The sequence below is a fragment of the Pelophylax lessonae genome, assembly GCF_965119305.1.
Source record: "Pelophylax lessonae genome assembly, chromosome: 12".
Lineage (NCBI taxonomy): Eukaryota > Metazoa > Chordata > Amphibia > Anura > Ranidae > Pelophylax > Pelophylax lessonae.
The window spans coordinates 92,839,054-92,861,256 of NC_138779.1; the positions used below are offsets into that span (position 1 = coordinate 92,839,054).

The 22,203-nt window shown below is 44.3% G+C and overlaps 1 protein-coding gene across 2 annotated transcripts in view; it reads left to right on the top strand.

Moving 5' to 3' along the window:
• LOC309568082 (myosin-binding protein C, fast-type-like) overlaps positions 1–22,203 on the top strand; it is a 236,518-nt gene that overhangs the window by 79,060 nt on the left and 135,255 nt on the right. For both annotated transcript variants that reach the window (XM_082273655.1, XM_082273654.1), the window contains exons 6-7: positions 9,915–10,032; positions 16,682–16,724. In XM_082273655.1, coding sequence (XP_082129781.1) covers positions 9,915–10,032; positions 16,682–16,724 — 161 coding nt within the window. The remainder of the gene's footprint in view (positions 1–9,914; positions 10,033–16,681; positions 16,725–22,203) is intronic.

Below are 22,203 nucleotides of genomic sequence, written 5' to 3' on the forward strand. Positions count from 1 at the left end.
GGGGGGTGGGGGGAGGTGGTCTCTCCCAACCCCCCTGATACCCTAAAAAATTGTCCTGCAGGGGTTCAAACCTGTTATGAGTATTTAGGGTGGGATTAGGTAGTCTGGGTGGTGGTCTAGAGGGTGGTCTCCCTCTCCCTCTATTGCCTCCTCTCCTAGGGCTTGGCACATACTGGTTGGTGTTGTAAGCATAGTATTGATCATTCTGATAATAATGATGAGGGTCACCATGGTTACCTCCTGGGTTTTCATGGTGATAATAACCTCTCCCTCTTCCTCCATTTGAGTTACGTCCTCCCCCCCTTCCTCCTCCCCTCTTTTTCTTCCCCTTGTTGTGAACCACTGGGACAAACTCCTGTGTTTCTGGGTGAACTAGAGGGGGAGGATGCATTATGGGTCGGGATGATGCAACCATAGGGGTTTGGGGTGGGTCGGATTCACCAACCACCATATCATTATCCAGATTGGCTATGGTTTTCTGCCATTTGAACACATTGTCTGTGTTCAGATCAGTAAGATCCCTAATAAATTTCTTTCTTTTCTTATTTTGATTCTCCACATCCCATTTGGCCAATCTGTTTTTGAGGATACCAGAAAGTCTGATATATTCCTCAGAATCTTTATGGGTCTCCAAAAGGGATTGGATCTCTTTAATCTGATTTTCCACTATTTTTAATTTCCGCTTCTTTCTCAGAAGCAGGAAATCAATAAGTTCTAAACCTTTCTTAGTGAAGAAATCTCTCCATTCATCTAGTGACTCTCTGTCCAAAAGGCCATCATTGGGTGGGATATCCCACCTTAGGCGCCTTGGAACAATCTTGGTGGTTAAATAATGTTCGAATGAGGTGATGTCCCACCATAACTTTAGTTTCTTTTCTAGGGCGTAATTCAGCCTTTTGAAACAGGATGCAACATCACCCTCAACCTTGGGTAAAGGATTACTGGAGAATATATCCCCTAAATTAATTTCCCTTTTCTCCACATAATTAAACACATCAAGATTATCCATATTAATGCTGCAGCCAGATATAAAAATATTCTAAAATACCACAAGTCAATGAAAAAACAGGAATATCGGCGCAAGCATGAATAAATAAATGGATGGAAATAAATAAAAGCAGCTGACACCAAGGTAAAAAATATGTAAAACCCAATGTAAAACTGATAGTGAAAAGTGCAGCGCTAAAACAATAAGACAATAAAACATCAATGGATAAATGAAAAGTCTATGAATGGCACGCAGTAGTCTTGTAAAAAAGAGGAGAAAACAGTCCAATAAGAAATCCCAATGAAAGTGCTCAGTGCTGATCAGTAAACAGGACACAAGTGCTTGCATCATCCCGACCCATAATGCATCCTCCCCCTCTAGTTCACCCAGAAACACAGGAGTTTGTCCCAGTGGTTCACAACAAGGGGAAGAAAAAGAGGGGAGGAGGAAGGGGGGGAGGACGTAACTCAAATGGAGGAAGAGGGAGAGGTTATTATCACCATGAAAACCCAGGAGGTAACCATGGTGACCCTCATCATTATTATCAGAATGATCAATACTATGCTTACAACACCAACCAGTATGTGCCAAGCCCTAGGAGAGGAGGCAATAGAGGGAGAGGGAGACCACCCTCTAGACCACCACCCAGACTACCTAATCCCACCCTAAATACTCATAACAGGTTTGAACCCCTGCAGGACAATTTTTTAGGGTATCAGGGGGGTTGGGAGAGACCACCTCCCCCCACCCCCCTTCCCCCACCCCTTCCACCTCGTGTTGCACAGGAGAACGGCTGGTGGAGAAACCGGAGTCCGGGGCCTGCCAGTCCGTTCCCCGGAAAAAGAAAAAACTCAGAGGCAACAGAGGGGGAAGGCGAGTTCAAAAGAAAAAAGTCCCGATAGGTACAGGTATTTTTAACCTAAGCGGAGTCCCTCTTGATGCAAATGAGATAAGGGTTTTGGACAAAGGTCTTAAGTTTGCTCCAATTAAAAACTTAAATAAATTCCAGGCATATGTAGGAATCAAGAAATTTGTTCGGAGCCTAAACATTAAAAAGTACTACCTTTCAAATCCTATAGTGCGGAACTCTGAACAAACAGCGAGCGCTGATCAAAGGCCAGTACCTCCTAAATTCACCAAGTTAAAAAACAAATCTGTTTTTAACCCTCCAAACAAAGATAATAAATTTTTAGATGTTTTTAAAAATCTAGTGTGCAGTGATCTGGAGAATCTGAAGATCAAACCGTATACCGACCCTAGGTCGATTAAAGCCGGTATCAAATCCTTAGAAGCCAATAAGGATATTGTCATCCGACCGGCCGATAAGGGAGGCGGTTTGGTAGTCCTTAGCAAAAGTTATTATCAGGACGAAATGAACCGGCTTCTGTCTGATAAAGAAACATACACTATATTACCAGGAGACCCCCTTATTAAATATAAGGGAGAGTTGAAAAAGCTGGTCAAGACAGGAAAAGAGAGAGGCATATTAAGTAAGAAGGAATCACACTATCTGGACCCACTGTTCTGCCGTACACCAGTTGTGTATTTCCTACCAAAAATACACAAGAACAGTGAGGTCCCTCCGGGTAGACCAATTGTCAATGGTATTGACTCGGTCTCATCGCGACTGGGTCAATACATTGACTTACATCTTCAACCTCTCGTCATTTCCACACAAGCTTACCTTAGAGATACTAAGCATGTGATACAAATTCTACAGGACTTACCATGTAATCCCACGGCACTGCTGGTGACAGCAGACGTGGGTTCTCTTTATACCATCATCAATCATGAAGAGGCCCAGGATGCCGTTAAATGGGCCTTTAAACAATCAGATCTCTCAAGAAAGAAACGCAGCTTCATTTTGAGTAGTTTGTTTTTCTGTTTGTCTAAGAACTACTTTTGGTTCGACAGACAATACTACTTACAAACAAGAGGCGTAGCGATGGGCGCTCGTTTTGCTCCCAGTGTGGCCAATCTTTTTATGGCCCACTGGGAGGAAGAAGTCATCTTTAAAGAGCGCCCTCCCGAGTTACTTTGCTACAAACGCTATATAGATGACGTGCTGCTCATTTGGGATGGTACAAGAGACTCTTTAGATAGATTTATGGATAAAATGAACAACAATGATAAAAATATAGTCCTCACATGGACCGTGAGTGACAGTGATATTGTCTTTCTTGACCTTGTCATTTCCAAGGACAATGATCACTTCAAAACGCACACGCACTTTAAGGTAACTGACCGTAACTCGTACATCCCGTTAGACAGTTGCCATCACAGGAACTGGTTATGTAACATACCTAAAGGGCAGTTTATGCGTCTAAGAAGGAACTGCACACTAGTTGAAGAGTATGAAACACAGGCACATATATTAAAAGATCGGTTTGTCGAAAAGGGTTATGACACTACAAAACTTGAGAGTGACATCCTTGAAGTAAAAAATAAAGAGAGGTCCAGTTTATTGGCAGATAAGACACAGGTAGCACCATATGACAACGGTGGATATAAGATTGTCATGGAATATAATGCGCAATTTAAGAAAGTGGAGAAAATCATCACCAAACATTGGCCAATACTTCAGCAGGACAAGATCCTAGGCCCTACCTTACCCAATAAACCAGCGTTTATTTATAAAAAAGCCCCCACAATGAGAAATTTCCTGGCACCAGGGGTAATTGATCCCCCCAACCCGGGTGAAAATAAGCTTTTTTCATTTCTTTCGGGTTTTCATGCATGTGGAAGGTGTGTGGCCTGTAAAACTTCTAAGTTTAATACTAAGAAGAAAAAGGAATTTGTAGCCCACACCACAGGTGAATCCTATAAAATCAAGGACCTGATCACATGTGCGTCCACAGGGGTGGTCTACATGCTGGAGTGCAAGTGTGGGCTCCAGTATGTGGGCAGAACCACTAGGGCGCTACAAGTCCGTGTTGGAGAACATATGAGTAGTATAAGAAAGGGCAAGAAAGCCCATCATGTTGTCCAACACTTCAAACAATTTCACAACAAAGATCCCAAGGACTTGAAATTTTGGGGGATCGAAAAGGTCAAGAAACATTGGAGGGGGGGTAATTTTATTAGACAAATAAGTAAGCGTGAATCTTACTGGATCTTTGAGACAAAAGTCGGGGTCCCCAGAGGTCTAAATGTGGACTTCGACCTCAACAGTTTTATCTCAGATCGGTAGTTTTACTTCGTTTTTACCCTCGTTTTTTATCAATACTTTTTATCAACATATGAATTTTAGGTCCCTTACACATATGGGCTTTTATGATATGGACTCTATTATATACCCATTTTATGTATGTTTTTTGACCTTTGAACACTATTGTATTTATGGATTTACATTTGATGTTTTTATTATATGTTTTTGATTATATATTGTTTTTTTTTTTTTTTTCTGCTTTCTTTTGTATACAGGGGCTGCGAGTGACTTATCATGATCCCCTCATGTATTCATACATTTAGGGGCATTAGTTCCCAAATATATGTTTTTTCTGTAATTTTTATTAATATATGTTTTGCCATATTTATGTCAGTTCTGATATTCTATATCCCCCCGCTCTTGAACAGTAATGGGCGTTACTAGCCCTTTAGCCCTTGTTGCTGTCTCAGTGTTTATGGAGGACTCTGTTTATGTTCCTGAGTCAATGTACTGCTTCCTGTGTGGGGCGGGCCCTGGGGCACTTCCTGGTTTTCCTCCGACGTTGCTATGCCAGCAGCGACGCTGAATTGAGCGGAGTGATGCATATAAAAAGAGTGACGTCCGCCCCTCCGCCCATACGCTGAGGAAGTCCCGCCCACGGACGATACGCGTGCGCAAGGGAGAGGAGATCGTGACGTCACTCGTAGCCCCTGTCAGCAGAGCGTTCCGCTCTGTCTGGAGACCAGCTGGATTGCTGTACTGCTCGTTTTTGCATTACCTTGAAGTAAGAGGCTGTCCATTTGTTTTATTAATAAATTGTGGTGTTTGAAACATATTGCACTATGGTCTGCCCCCTTTTTATTACATGGGGATCGTTGTGAACACCTTTACAAAAAGGAGAGATGCCCTCTGTGATTGCTGTCCTGGTCAGGATTTTCACATTGCTGGGAGTGTACTTTTAAGGCTGTCTTTTCACAGCCTACAGGTGAGAGGCTAGCACCTCTGGTGAAGGATTGCACTGAACAAGCACTTGTGTCCTGTTTACTGATCAGCACTGAGCACTTTCATTGGGATTTCTTATTGGACTGTTTTCTCCTCTTTTTTACAAGACTACTGCGTGCCATTCATAGACTTTTCATTTATCCATTGATGTTTTATTGTCTTATTGTTTTAGCGCTGCACTTTTCACTATCAGTTTTACATTGGGTTTTACATATTTTTTACCTTGGTGTCAGCTGCTTTTATTTATTTCCATCCATTTATTTATTCATGCTTGCGCCGATATTCCTGTTTTTTCATTGACTTACTAGGGCACAGACAAAACTGTTACAGCAACTTATGACTGCCTCTAAACAAACCATAGCAGGGGCCTGGAAGACCCCAGCGCTTTGTGTAATTGAGACCAAAAACCAAATGACTCAAGCTATGATTCATAGTAAAATTGAGGCCACTATACTAGAAAAGATCCCTAAGCAATGTAAGGTCTGGCAACCTTGGGGAGACCACTTTCTTCGATTCCTCCTTCCTCAACCTTGATGCTCGAGGCCTAGTTAGGTTGGTTGTTTGAGACCATGGCCTGGCTCAAGTGGCTGAACTTTCCTTCCTTTCTCTTTTCTTCCCTTTTCATCCCCTGCTCTCTTTTTTCATATAATTTTTCCTTTATAAGTCCTTTATAAGTCCTAGGGGTTTTCCCCTCTGCCTACTTTGTGGCTCACAAACTGGATAACCAGATGGCATTAAAGTTCCAGACACATGGACTTGTGTAATGTGTGTTTTCGTAGGTCCTGAGCCTTCCTTCTTTCTATATTTATACTAAAAACCATTTGTTCTAATCAGGGCCGGTGCAAGGATTTTTGCCGCCCTAGGCAAAATAAAAATTGCCGCCCCCCCCCCCCCCCCATATGACCTACCTTCACTACATCAGCCAAGAGCCAGAAGATCTCTGCATTACGCAAGTGTGAGCGCAGTGGTTGATGTAGTGAGGTGGGAAGCAGTTTAAAGGAACACTGATGGGGGGTAATTTCTGCTGTGACCTGTGTACAGTCCCCACCAACCTCAGCTTCTCCTCCCGGTTGGTGGTTGGTAATAATGCAGCTTCACCGCCATCCATGTGAATAAGGTCATGGAGACAGCCAATCACAGATCACCATCAGTCAGACGAGGTCAGCATTTGGGTAGACGGGGACACTGTCCATTATACACAGCCCCCCCATATCACACAATACAGCCCCCCCCCCCATATAATACAGCACACCTCCCATATCACACAATACAGCCTACACAAAACAACCTCCCCATATCATACAATACAGCCCCTCCATATCATACAATACAGCCCCCCCATGATACAATGCAGCCCCTTCAATATGATACAATGCAGCCCCCTCCATATGATATATGGAAGGGGCTGCATTGTATGATATGGAGGGGGCTGCATTGTATGATATGGAGGGGGCTGCATTGTATGATATGGAAGGGGCTGCATTGTATCATATGGAGGGGGCTGTATTGTATGATATGGAAGGGGCTGCATTGTATCATATGGAGGGGGCTGCATTGTATCATGGGGGGGGGCTGTATTGTATGATATAGAGGGGGCTGCTATGATACAATGCAGCCCCCTCCATATGATACAATGCAGCCCCCTCCATATGATACAATGCAGCCCCCTCCATATGATACAATGCAGCCCCCTCCATATGATACAATGCAGCCCCCCCATGATACAATGCAGGCAGCCCCCTCCATATCATACAATACAGCCCCCCCCATGATACAATGCAGGCAGCCCCCTCCATATCATACAATACAGCCCCCCCCCATGACACAATGCAGGCAGCCCCCTCCATATCATACAATACAGCCCCCCCCCCCATGATACAATGCAGGCAGCCCCCTCCATATCATACAATACAGCCCCCCCCCATGATACAATGCAGGCAGCCCCCTCCATATCATACAATACAGCCCCCCCCCCATGATACAATGCAGGCAGCCCCCTCTATATCATACAATACAGCCCCCCCCCCATGATACAATGCAGGCAGCCCCCTCCATATCATACAATACAGCCCCCCCATGATACAATGCAGGCAGCCCCCTCTATATCATACAATACAGCCCCCCCCCCCATGATACAATGCAGGCAGCCCCTCCATATCATACAATACAGCCCCCCCATGATACAATGCAGGCAGCCCCCTCTATATCATACAATACAGCCCCCCCCCCCATGATACAATGCAGGCAGCCCCCTCCATATCATACAATACAGCCCCCCCCCTCCATGATACAATGCAGGCAGCCCCCTTTATATCATACAATACAGCCCCCCCCCATGATACAATGCAGGCAGCCCCCTCCATATCATACAATACAGCCCCCCCCCCCCATGATACAATGCAGGCAGCCCCCTCCATATCATACAATACAGCCCCCCCCTCCATGATACAATGCAGGCAGCCCCCTCTATATCATACAATACAGCCCCCCCCCCCATGATACAATGCAGGCAGCCCCCTCCATATCATACAATACAGCCCCCCCCCTCCATGATACAATGCAGGCAGCCCCCTCTATATCATACAATACAGCCCCCCCCCATGATACAATGCAGGCAGCCCCCTCCATATCATACAATACAGCCCCCCCCCTCCATGATACAATGCAGGCAGCCCCCTCTATATCATACAATACAGCCCCCCCCCATGATACAATGCAGGCAGCCCCCTCCATATCATACAATACAGCCCCCCCCCCTCCATGATACAATGCAGGCAGCCCCCTCCATATCATACAATACAGCCCCCCCCATGATACAATGCAGGCAGCCCCCTCCATATCATACAATACAGCCCCCCCCCTCCATGATACAATGCAGGCAGCCCCCTCTATATCATACAATACAGCCCCCCCCCCCATGATACAATGCAGGCAGCCCCCTCCATATCATACAATACAGCCCCCCCCCCCAATATCATACAATGCAGCCCCCCATGTATGAAGAGTGAGGCCAGTGTCCGGGTGGGGGAGTGTACTGTGTTGTCTGTGTGAGGGGTGGGAGAGGACGGGACACACATCATCTCACCTTGCATGCTGTCCTCGGCATGTGATGGGGGATGGGAGACTGTCCGGTGTCCAGCAATCTGCTTCTGCCAGAAGTTGAACACGGAGCAGAGGGGGGGGGGCGTCTGGAGAGGCACAAGCCCAGCTCCCTGAGTGTGATTGGAGATCGGCTCCTGATCTTCTTCAAGCAGAAATCAGCTGGAGGGGCGGAGACCGGAGGGCAGTGAGCGCCGAGCTGGATCCCCAGGATTCTATGGAGGGCACTTCTGGCGCCCCGACTATTCTAATGTGCGCTCTAGACAAGTGGTGTGTGCTGCCTGGGGCTCGCTTGCTGTAGCGCTCAGGCGGCACAGCATGAGGAGTGCCACACCGGCCGGTCCACTACTGATTCGGGGTGCAGAATGGCGGCGCCCCCTGTTAAGCTGCGCCCTAGGCAGCTGCCTTAGTCGCCTTACTGGTAGCGCCGGCCCTGGTTCTAATGCAAAACGGCATTGTTTTGTTTGTTCTCATCCTTTATAGCTGTGAGGTTATCCGTGAACTTGTTTACTTTTTGTTATTACCAGCGCTCCAAGCGCTCCTAATGTTATGTACACATTGCATTCTCTTCAATATAAAAATATTGAACAAGTAAAACTCGTGCTTTGTGCACCCTCCACTGGATGTTCTCTTACCCTTAAAATCTGACCACACTTTTACATATGATCAGAGAAGGCTTTTTGTCCTATTCCAGAGGACTATACATGCTCCCTTGAGAGGTGATCTCCTTCATAGAGTTTCGACTTCCCTGCATCAAGCATTGGTATTCCCATTCATTTGGAAATAAAAGGAAGTATCACTGAACATAGTGCTCTATCCTTATTTAAAATATATTTCACAAGAAAAACTCTTACAGATTTACACTCACTATTTTCAGGTGCTTCCAGCGAACCGCACTGTATCTTGCAAGTAATAGCTATGTCGTATGTGTTAGTTGAACAAAAATCCTCACACTGGTATAGTTACCACTCTAGAGACCGTTGTGACGTCATCAAAGACCATTAAAGGGAGGGGCTTTTATGACGTCACAACGCTCTCAGGAGTACACCGAGTGGTAACTATACCAGTGGGAGGATTTTGGTGATTACATTTTTTTGTGAGCACAGTGTTGTTGGATTCTACAAGGAGTGACGACAAATTTACTTACTAACTAATTTTATGTGGACACTTCTTCACTACATTTGTACACTGTATTTCCAAAGCATGGACTGTTTATACAAATTTCACATATGTTTGTTTTATATATGCTATTTTGAGTCACAAAGGTTAAGCGTAACCACACAACTTCATTTAATTTGGTATGGTGGTTTTATAGTATAATAGGATTTATCTATTAAAGGTGGAGTGCGGCACTACTTTTTTTATTGAGTATAGCACAATTATATGGGAGTGTGTAGGGTGTGAGCTATTCACCAAACATACACAGTGGCTATATACATCATCAAATTATTTTTATTTTTTCTTAAATAAATACCATAGCTGCTCGCAAGGACTCAAAACCACAAAAAAAAAAATACTATTCATGGAAAGATCTTTCACACGAAGGATCATTTGTACAAAATCTGGCACTAATGTGTTTACATGAGACTTTAGGCTTCCAATTGTCAGTGGAAAGCAGGAATGTAAAACAGAATTAGCAAACATCCATAATCTATGCCCCTTCTTTGTTTTCCACAGCATTATCACTTTCAGTTAAAAGTTTTCAAGGCAGTTAAAGCTGATAATGGTTCCTATCGATGTGAAGTCATTGCACCGAACCAACGCGAAAACTGCACGTTCAATGTCTCAGTACAAGGTAAGCAATCATATCAGGAGGTAACAGTTTGAATTAAATGAAAAATAGTGTGCTTATCATATATCACTTACCCATCGATCAGCAGAGGTAAGCTGGAATTAGAGTGCATCTAAACCCAATAACAACAATTTTATATACACTATATTACCATAAGTATTTTCTTTACACGTACATTAACTTTAATGGCATCCCAGTCTTAGTCCATAGGGTTCAATATTGAGTTGACCCACCGTTTGCAGCTATAACAGATTCAACTCTTCTGGGAAGGCTGTCCACACAGTTTAGGAGTGTGTCAATGGGAATGTTTAAAGTGATTGTAAAGTGTGTCTATGGGAATGTTTAAAGTGATTGTGTGTCTATGGGAATGTTTAAAGTAATTGCAAAGTCTCATTTTAAAAATAAATAAATAAATAAAATAACAACTTACCTCCTCTGTGCAGTTGGTTTTGCACAGGGCAGCCTGGATCCTCCTCTTCTCGGGTACCTCCCTCCTGCTCCTAGCCCCTCCATCCTATTGAGTGCCCCCACAGCAAGCAGCTTGATATGGGGGCACCCGAGCCGACCTGCAGCTCCGTGCCGTTCAGCCCCCTCTCTCTCCTGATTGGCTCACTGACTTTGACTGGCAGCCAATCAAGAGTGAGAGTCCCAGGATGGCTGAGGGATTTGTGGACATCGCTGGACAGAGAGGGGGGACAGGTAAGAATTAGGGGTGGGGGGGGGCTGCTTCACACAGAAGGCTTTTTATCTTAATGCATTCGATGCATTAAGATAGAAAACCTTCCTGACTTTACAACTCCTTTCACCATTCTTCCAGAAGTGCATTTGTGAGGTCAGGCACTGATGTTGGATGAGAAGGCCTGGCTCGCAGTCTCCTCTCTAATTCGTCCCAAAGGTGGTCTATCTGGTTGAGGTGCAGGCCAGTCAAGTTCCTCCACCTCAAACTCGCTCATCCATGTCTTTATGGACCTTGCTTTGTGCACTGGTCCAAGTCATTTGGTGGAGGGGGGGATAATGGTGTGGGGTTGTTTTTCAGGGGTTGTACTTGGCCCCTTAGTTCTAGTGAAGGGAACTCTTAAGGCGTCAGCATACTAAGACATTTTGGACAATTTTGTGCTCCCAACTTTGTGGGAACAGTTTAGGGATGGCTCCTTCCTGTTCCAACATGACTGCGCACCAGTGCATTAACAAGGTCCATAAAAACATGGAAGTCATGAGGGAAAAAACAGCATAGGGGCCCCCCCAAAGGGAACCCCATGTCAAAAAAAAAAAAAACGTGTGGGGTCCCTTCCAAAATCCATACCGACCCTTATCTGAGCAAGCAGCCTGGCAGGAAAGGGGGGGGGACAAGCAAATGCCCCCCTCCCTCCTGAACCATACCAGGTCACATGCCCTCAACATAGGGGGATGCTTTGGGGCGGGTGGCCATGTTGACAAGGGCCACTTCCCTGGGTGGTGGTGGTGGAGGTCTGCGGGCAGGGGGCTTATCGGAATCTGGACTCCCTCAAGATCCTGCCACCCCCATGTGAATGAGTATGGGGTATATTGTACTCTTACTTATTCACCAAAAAAGTGTCAAAAAGAAATAAAAACATACACACAGTGTTTGACAACTCCTGTATGAAAAAAAAAATAAACATTATCCCCCCATGTAGATCCATCGTCAATTACGACAACTGCCACAAACCGCTGGACCCGGAAAAAGAAAGAAAGCTCCACCCATGATGAAGGCTAACTGCCGACTGCCTGTTTCGCTGTCTGACAGTTCTTAAATAGGTAAGGGGCGGATCCACTTGGCAACATCACATGGTGGCAATGCCCCCTTGTGATGTCCCTGAACCATGCATGCTGGGTCGGTGACATCACTTGTGGTGGTTCCACAAGGTGCCATCGCCAGGTGGCCCCACCTCTTGCCTGTTTAAGAACTGTCAGACAATGGAGAAGGCAGTCCATGGCTAGCTGTTGCTGCAGGTGGAGCTTTTTTCTTTATTTATTTTTTCAGGAGCAGTGGGCGTCGTGATTGAAGATGGATCTTTATCGGTGGGCATTGTTTTTTATTTTTAAAAAAGGAATTGTCAAAAACTATGTGTGTTTTTAATTTGACACATTTTTTTTGGTGAATGAGTAGAGGTACCATGTACCCCTACTCATTGACATGGGGAGGGATTGGGGGCCTCCTTGATACCATGTACCCCTACTCATTCACATGGGGAGGGATTGGGGGCATCCTTGGTAAAGGGGGCTTCCAGATTCTAATAAGCTCCCTGCCTCCAGATCCCCATCAACCACCGCCCAGAGTTGTGGGGAAGAGAACCTTGTCCCCATCAACAGCCCCCTGCCCCAAAGCACCCCCACCATGTTGATGACATGTGGCCTGGTTTGGTTCAGGAGGGGGGGGCTTGCCCCCCCCCCCCCCCCCTTTTGGCCTTGTAGGCTGAATGGGTGCTGTTCAGGGCCAAACTGGGCCTGAACAAACTGAATATATATTTACACTAATAGATCTATATATAAAGATATCTCTTCCTGTGTAAGAGAGATCAGCGCAAAGAAAAAAGACAGAAAGAGTTTAAAGTCCCAGATAATGTGAGGGTACTGGCTGTGAAATCCACCAGGTGAGAATTGGAGTCTTTGCAAAACTGGTTATACAGTGATCCAATCTTGTCTGATTCCTGATGAGCTGGCTGTAATTTCACTTAGTTGCTGGCCCCACTGGCACCCTTCATCCTTCAATTGAAAAATTAAAGGAGCTAGGTAAAAAAATGTCAGCTATGGGTATTCTGTTCTGACAGCCGCTGATGACATTTGTCAGAATATAATAGCTGCAAAGGGAGACCTGTCTATCCGTGCTGTATAGTGAGCATGGAGGAATCTGATTATTTTACTTCAGCCTGAACAAAATAAATCTGTAAGTGGGTCTGGCCATTCTAAATATACATATCTTTTCCCATAAAGGTTGTCCAGGCATAGGCAAAGATCAAGAGAGTTTAGCTACCACAGTGAAGGTTAAATGTCTGATATGTAAAGAGCTCAGACAATGTGGCAATATGTGTCCTACAACCACATTCAGCAACTACTTAATGGATTCAGAAATGAATGGATTGGGTAGGACTAGAAATGGAGATACCATGCCACTACCAGTGAGCAGGGATGAAGCTTCCATAGCAATGAAAAAAGAACAAGGTGTGCAGAGCCATGCACTTGTGGCCCTTTCAAACAAATGAACAATATTTGTAGTCAAGCTGTAATAGGAGGAGTCATGGCTTCCTTTACAGATATTTTGTATAGTATGTGTTTAAGGCAGCTGCCCAGTTATACACATCTGTCCTTTTAAAGTGTTACTGAACCAGGGCCCTGCATTCACTATACAGGTGGTCCTCGGGTTACAAACAAGATAGGGACTGTAGGTATGTTCTTTAGTTGAATTTGTTTGTAAGTTGGAACAGGTACATTTTTAAAGTGTAGTCCCCACCAAAATAATAATTTTTACGTTTTTTTGGATAGCGTAGGGAAGGGTTAACACCCCTGTACCATTTGTTTCGCTGTCTGTACCCATGTTCTGAATATTTCACCTCACTTTCTGGCCCTATGACAACTGGATTTTGAAAATTTTGGGTTTTTGTGGAAACTTAGATTGGTGATAAAGCTTCAGTGGAGACACCTTTTTCCCATGAAAACTCTTACAGGAGTGAATTTCCCTTCCTAGGTGTAGATTTCTCCTCACTTCCTGTTGTCTCTCTCCATTTGTGAGTAGGAGTCGTTTGTAAGTCGGATGTTTGTAACCCGGGGATCTCCTGTATCTGGTCTCCCACAGTACACAGATAACACGGAAATGCAATTGTTTTAGTAAATATAAGTTGCTAAATACCTTTTCTAATCAGCAGTATATAGCAGTTTTGTGACTTCTACCAGTGCCCGGGCGAGCACTGGTTAAAGCTTGTAGGAGGAGTTTTCATTCTCCTCTGACTGTCCTATTGGGCTGCCGGACCCCTTTTCTTCTGTCTGGGGAGTGCTGATTTGCCCTGCGCTGATCACATGCACCCTCCCAAGAAAAAAAAGGAAACTTTCTCTAACAATAAACACCAAACTGGGCATGTGCATAGTGCCCCCTAGGGCTCTGTACTATCAGCAGATTGATTGGGGACAGTGAAAGAAGGGGAGGACCAGAGAAGAGAGGATCAAACAGCCTTTTTACACAATGCAGAGAGATAACCCCTTAGGTTCCACAGTGAGTATAACAAGTATGCCTTACAGCATATTCAGACTGATTTTACTATTGTGGGTTTAGTAACACTTTATTAATTTTCCCAAGGGGCTTCTGTAGTGGGGCCTGGTAATGAAGTTTTGGCAAGAGTGTTTGGGAGCACATATGTCTAGAAGTGAGATGGGGTGGCTGTCCGTTGAGTGATCTCCCTGTGTAGGAGAGATCCGCACATAAAAGAAAGACACAAAAGTGTAATGCTCCCAGCCCGCTGGGTAGGAATTGGATGAGCTCTTGTAGGATTAAAACTTGTTATACATTGATCAAATTTAAGCCAGTTTTTCAGGAAAGGTTGCTTCATTGGTGGCTCTGTTGACCCTCTTCCTCATTCTTCAATTGAAAAATGAAAGGAGCTGGGAGGAAATTGTCATCCTGTGCATTCTGTTCTGGCATTCTGACAGCAGAGGGTGATTTGTCCATCTGTGCTGTATAGTGCAGCATGCATAATTTGAGCTACAACCACAATCAATAGCTACTTAGTAGAGGTAGAGATAAATGAATTGGGTGTGATTAGAAAAAACAGATACCATGTCACTACCAGAAAGGGGGGTGGGGGTAATTTCCATAGCAATGAAAAAAGTACTGTGCAGATTTTTCATCTTGGGGAAGACTGGCATTATTAAAAGAGGTTTTTTTTTTTGGGGGGGGGGTTTCTTAGCAATGAAAAAAGTAGTGTGCAGATTCATCTTGGGGAAAACTGGCATTATTAAAAGAGTTTTGGGTTTAATGAATGTAAACCTTCATATCCACCTCTATGCAGTAGCATCGGTGGGACGCTACAGCTGTCCCATGTTGGCTCTAAGACCGAGAACTAACCCAGTACAATACCGTCAATCGCTCAGTTCTAGGTCTGCTTGCAGCAGAGAGAAGTGACTATCAGTCGCTGCTCTCTGTTCTTCTCCATGAGCACTCACTGGAGCACCAAGCTGGAGAGGGGATGGGGCGCTAGACATGTGCAGAATGAAAAAATGTGTTTTGTTTAATTTTCTAGAGATTCATTATGTTACTAATTTTGTTTTGTTGATTGGTTAGAAATTCATTTTGTTTCGTTTAATTTAGTTTTGTTTTTTAAATTTTCTAACGAATTCCAAATTTTCTAAAGGATTCCAATTTGGCTCAGTCAAAAAATAATCAACTGATTCAAATTCTGTGTGAAGGATAGCTGGTTGTTAAGGAGAAGGCTGGGAAGCCGTCTGCTGCATCCCTAACAACCAATGGCTTCCCCGCTGACAGCTGAAATGTAAAGAAAAGAATATCGGCAACGTCAGAAAAAAAAACTGCGTGGGATCCCCCCTAAAATCTATACCAGACCCTTATCTGAGCATGCATCCTGACAGGCCAGGAAAAGGGGGGACAAGTGAACGTCCCCTTCCTGAACCATACCAGGCCACATGCCCTCAACATTGTGGGGGTGCTTTGGGGCAGGGGAAGCCCACCCACCCCAAAGCATATTGATGTGGACAAGGGCCTCTTCCCCACAGTGTGGTTGTTGTGGCGGGGGGGCTTATCCGAATCTGGAAGCCCCCTTTACCAAGGGGGCCCCCAAATCCTGCCTCCTTATGTGAATAAGTATAGGGTACTCCTACCCATTCACCAAAAAGGTGAATAAAGACACAACACAAGTTTTTGACAAATCCTTTATTAAAAAAATAAATAAATTCCCCTTAGAATTTTCCATCAAAAATACCTAATTGAATATTTCTACTCAAAAAGCAGCAATGGGTATATAAGGTTTAGGACATTTTTTGCTCAAGGAATCATGTTGATTGCTTCACAAATGCAGAAAACGACAACTTGAGTCCATAATGAGTATCTAACCGTATATATTTCCTGACAGCTGAACAAGTTCTACATTGCAAAATTATATCTGTTTTTTTTGATACTTTACCTTAAAGCATTTGTTACTCAGACATTTCATATTCCTGATATGTGCCTGCTGCACCATGTACTTGTATAATAAAGTATCCTGTTCTCTTTGTATTGCTTAATTTGTGCAAAATCCCTGGTGTGCTTGCCAGTCCCTCTTCTTTCCTATTAAAAACTGACCACACCAAGCAGGAGAACACACTGTGGTGCACTCCTCCAGTGATCAGACTTGTCCTGGCACGCCCCTGCTGCACAGCCACTCACTGGGAAGCTCAGTGTGCTGCTGCTTCTCCCTCCCTCAGCTCTTATGCAGCTGAGAATAGAGGTAATGTAATCACTTACAAAAAGGGGGGAACAAAAAGGTATTTATAATGTTTTTTTATGTCTTTACAAAATGTTTGCATTTTATTTCTATTTTAAACTGAATGGGTTGTTTAACAATGTGGTTGTTTACAATCACTTTAATGCCCTACCCCTTTATAACAGAATACAATTCTACAATTGATAATTTAATGCTTTGTTTTATAGATGCAGGAGATGATGGCAATATTCTGCAAGCTTTCAAGAGAACGTATGTATTCTATACTGTTGCTATTTTTATGTATTGTGTTTTTAGTTTTGCACACGTGTAAAAGTTGAGTGCACCATTATATACTTTGGCATAACCTGGAATTATGGTAAATCAGTGGGCATGAGAACAGGGATGATCATTATATATACTGTATGCATATAATTACAGAATAAGAGGCAGTCTAAATACATACTATATATGAAACAGTTTAAGTCACAAACAGTAAATATAACAGACAATATACAGTATATCTTAGACAACAGGTAACATTTTGCATGTTTGTACATACATTAACTGGCAGCTATTTTTTTTTTTGCATAGATTACACATACTCAGCATATATGACATAAAGTATATGGAACAGTGAGCAGATACACTAGTTATTCTGTGTACCTAGGGCTTTGCCAGGGACAGATGCTGCCTAGGATGTTTGTTGCTAGGGCACTGGCTGCCCAGGTCACACATCATCATTGGTTGCTAGGATGCAGGTGGCTGGGGCTGAATGTGCTCCAAGGACAGAATGTTCAATATGGATACTCTGACTTCAGTGCCATTCCCCAATTTCACAGTGCAGCCTAAAGAATGTACCTATCAGTCATCATAGCAGGCAGTCAGTATATAGAGACAACACAGGACATGTAGAACAGATGTTGCAGTGATACCTTTCTAAGCAGAAGCCTACCGCAATGGACAATGCTGCTACCTGGCACAGCCGCCACTCCTCAGTGTCCCCTGTGCTCTGACTGTTCCAACCTCCAAATTGCTTTCTACACTGTGCAACCAGCAAACATGTCTGATGGCTGCCCTAGGCCTGGATCTGTCTGAAGGGAGTGATACTTCTGTCAATCGGCAGGAATTTGGAGAACTGAGAAGAGCAGGTAGCAAGCCGGTAACCTAAGAAAAAGTTGGCATCTCCATTCCCAGATATGTATATGGGTCAGAGGGCTGGACATTTCCCAAAGACTAGCTACCCAGTGTTCATAAAATAGGATTTCTGTTTTACCTGTAAAATCCTTTTCTTGGAGATCAGTACAGGGCACAGAGGGGGGTATTCTGAAATTCTGGTTATACTGCTGCCTTCAGGAGAAATGGACACTGACCTAAATCAAAGCAGCCCAGTTTAACCCCTCCCACTCCCATCATGCCTCGCTTTAGTAGCAAGCAAAGAGGAGTGGATCATAAGAACAAAGCGGAGGGACCTGTGTCCAGGGCCGGATTAAGAGCATCATGGGCTTGGTGCTGAGGATTTTGAAGGGCCTTAAGGGCCGTGCCTTGCCATGCACCCAGAGGAGGAAGGGTGCAGCCATGCATGCCTAATTCAACATGGGATGCTGTCTCTGAAGCCCATAAACACATCCATGCATCGGCAACTGTCCCTCCTTGTCCGGCCTTCGCGCTGTGTGGGGAGGTTCTGAGGGTGCTGCCTGGGGAAGCGAGCATAGAAGCCAGACTTCTGTGTTTACAAGTGACAGAAGAGCGGTAACAGTGAATATGGCCAACCCGGGGCCTTTATAAAAGGTAGGGGCCTGGAGCTGCAGCTCCAATAGCCCCTACGTTAATCTGGCCCTGCCTGTGTCTATAATGTACTCCAGAAAAAGGAAAAAATCTTATTTTCCTTATTGTACATAATAGGACACAGAAAGAGGTATTCTGAAACACTGGGTTATTCATAAGCAGGCTAACTGAGGGCGGGCAACAGAAAAAAAGCCTTATAACTGAAGTCGGTATTATCTGAGGCCTGCACTTTCACCTGGAAAATTGTAACCAAAGTAGGAAGAAAAAACAAGGTGGTAGCGCTGCAATGTAAAAACAGATTCCTGATGCTGAAAGTTCAAGAAGCACCAACTGATCTGATAGCATGCACTGAAACGGGGACAGGGGGAGACTTGCCCTTGAGGCCATGAACTTGAATGAACTGTCGAAACCTCCCAGTAAAGGTGGAACGAGGAGCTGGCTGTCCCCTATGGGGACTGTCAGGCAAGAAAAAGAGAGAGACAGACTGACAAAAAGGAACTGTATCTTAGAGATAAACTCGAATGGTGCATATCACCTCCAAACAATGCAGGGAAATCCCCTAAGGATGTTTGTGGAGCAGAACAAATAAATGGTAGAATAATGTCCCGTTAACGTTAAAGGGAAGAAATCAGCTTGGGAAAAAAGGAGGACAAGGGTCTCAAGACCACCTTGAGCCAACTCACAAATTTGCCTCGTATGGTTATACAAGAATGGCAACCTTGTTGTGAGTAAGGAGAGACAGAGGAATAATCTTCATAGGCTCAAAGGGCAGTCTAGTAGAAAAGACAATACAGGTTGAGATGCCACAGTGACTGGAATGTAAAGAGGAAACGTGAGCAACACCTTGTACGCAGGTCCTCACTGAGGATTGAAAGGCAATCAGCGCCTGAAAAAAAAAAGGTGCCAAGGCTGAAAATGTACTTTGATAGTATTCAAGGACAAATAAAGGTCAATACCAGACCTTTAGAAAAGACAGGGTTGATCCCATTGAATACTTCCTAGGATGGCAGAGATCTTGAAACACCTTGGAGAGAGGAGACTCAGAGAGATGAAATTCTAGCCCATAGTTCCCCGTACTACGTGCTGGACCCAAGATCCTGAAATATTCTGGGACCGCAAAGCCGCAAAGACAAACATAGGTCCCCCCACACTAACAAAGGGGCATCCCCTCAAGGTGAGGACACGACTGGGGGTGGAGGATTAGGGGGTCCAGAATTTTTGGAAGAAATTAGTCTCAGACTTTGCCTAGGACACAGAGGTCTAGGAGAATGTTTTTTCAGACCAAAAGTATTTTACAATTGCTGGGAAAGGGTACATTTTCCCTGGCAACCTCCATGGTAAAATGTCTAAGGAGTTGCAAGAAAGGCATTCTTCCTCAAAGGGGATGCACAGTAGGTGTTTCCGCACTGCTGATCTTTAGACTTTCAAATGAACCAAAGAGTGCCAAAACAGAGACTCAATCAGAATATTAGACTTATAATATCCACTAACCCATCCACCTAGTAGAGTAGAGACAACAGCCTAAGATCCATTTGTTGATGGGCAGAAGAATCAGGTAGAGAAGATTCAGAATCAGGACAGGACAGTACATATGAAAAAATAGGGCCCTAGAAAAGGCTTCAAGTCATTTTTTAACTTGGTTTGTAAACACAGGGGTGTCCATAACAGAGACCAATACAATCTTTTGAGGATAGGATATGGAAGGATCCATAACTAGGATAGACCACTTCTTCAAAAACTTCTCCTACCTAGTTAAAACATGTAGGAGGAGCAAGATCTTTTACAGGTTAGACCAATTACCTTACAGGCCAGGTGCAATTGGAAATGTACTGTAAAAGTCTTAACAAGTTGGGGGCTCTGTAAAGAACCTGGGCTAGTCACATTAGCAGTAGCTAGTGCAGGCAGGTCAAGTCCAAGCCTATGTGGAACTGCATATGAAAGGTATCTGCAGCTATTGAGAAGCTAAAATGGCAGAAAAATTCCTCATAAATGCAAACGTTTTGGCATAGAACAGCCCCCCCCCTCCCCCACCAGCAAATACAAGGGAGAGAGCAACCACAAAAGGGGTTAAAGATAAGTTTGAGGCGTACCAAGACCCAGGCAGGGGACCATCATGAGGAGACTATTTGCACCAAGACCTTTAAAAGGCATACTACAAGGTGCCAATAAACTGTCATAGGTTAAAATTTGGCAAGGCCCACAGAACCCTTGCACTTATGGTCTGCTGTAAATGAGGGATTTCCCAAAAGGTACTTAAAATATCTGTGGGAGCAGGAAGGGTTAAGGCTGTTCATGACCATTTCACTATAGGCAACAGGGAGCCCAAGTTCTGTCTGTTAAATCATAGTGAGGGTACGGCTCAGGAGGCAAGATCGAGAGTACTAAGAGATGCACGCTCTGTTAAAAAAAGGCTTCGTTTGGACCATGGGAAGTAATATAAGAATAATGGTGCCCCAGGAACAGTGGTATGATTCTTCTTTCCAGCCCTGCATTTTACCTAATATGTTGCACCTGGTACTCCCAAGTTAACCCCTGGAGAGTACAAGGAGCAGTAAACAGACATCCCACCCCACAATAAAAGGGTAAAAGCCGATACTCCATGCACGGTGCTCTAAAGATTCTTTGTAGTCCCTGCCAGCTGGCTAGACCATGTAGAGGACCAGGAGTGACAGAACAAGTCCCATTCCACAGTTTTGCCCATCTGGTGGATATACCACCTAGCGGATCTTCAGGGTCTGGATTTCACCATAGGGTGGAACTTGACGCTGAACCTGAGCATCCAGTGCATTATACAGTGTCTGGAAGGCAACAATACAGACTGTCCCCACATCTTCTATCTGGCAGGATTCAGGTACTGTTCCCCAGGCCAGACACAAGAATTAACCGACCTGGAAACTGCAAACAGAAGTCCCGGTGGCTCTGCAGCAAATGAAGGCTCCTGATAGAGAAAAAATGTCTTGATAAAAAGTGAAAAGCATTTCCTTCACTGTAGCAGACAGAAGACACCCATTGGCAAAAAACAGAAGCGTGCTGGGAGTGGGAGGAAATTTACAGGGCCATAACTACAGTTTTGCTCTGCAAGTGTCTTAATTCTCCTGAAAGTGGCAGTATAACCCAGTGTTTCAGAATACTTTATTCTGTGTCTTGTAATGTTCAAGTTGGATTTGTTGTCAATAGGTTTTTTCTGAATATTTACAGTATCTCACTAGTGAATACACCTCTCACATTTTTTTTAAATATTTTATTATCTTTTCATGTGACAACACTGAAGAAATGACACTTTGCTACAATGTAAAGTAGTGAGTGTACAGCTTGTATAACAGTGTAAATTTGCTGTCCCCTCAAAATAACTCAACACACAGCCATTAATGTCAAAACCGCTGGCAACAAAAGTGAGTACACACCTAAGTGAAAAGGTCCAAATTGGGCCCAATAAGCCATTTTCCCTCCCCGGAGTCATGTGACTCGTTAGTGTTACAAGGTCTCAGGTGTGAAAGGGGAGCAGGTGTGTTAAATTTGGTAGTATCGTTCTCATTCTCTCATACTGGTCACTGGATGTTCAACATGGCACCTCATGGCGAAGAACTCTCTGAGGATCTGAAAAAAAGAATTGTTGCTCCACATAAAGATGGCCTAGGCTATAAGAAGATTGCCAAGACCCTGAAACTGAGCTGCAGCATGGTGGCCAAGACTATACAGTGGTTTAACAGGACAGGTTCCACTCATACACAGGCCTGGCTATGGTCAACCAAAGAAGTTGGGTGCACATGCTCAGCGTCATATCCAGAGGTTGTCTTTGGAAAATAGACCTATGAATGCTGCCAGCATTGCTGCAGAGGTTGAAATGGTGGGGGGTCAGCCCCCCATTCAACTGGTATGAATATTAAGTGGAAATCACGGAATCCCAAGCAAAATTCAAGAAAAGAAAATAGTATGAGATTTCCCCAAAACTCTACACCAGAAC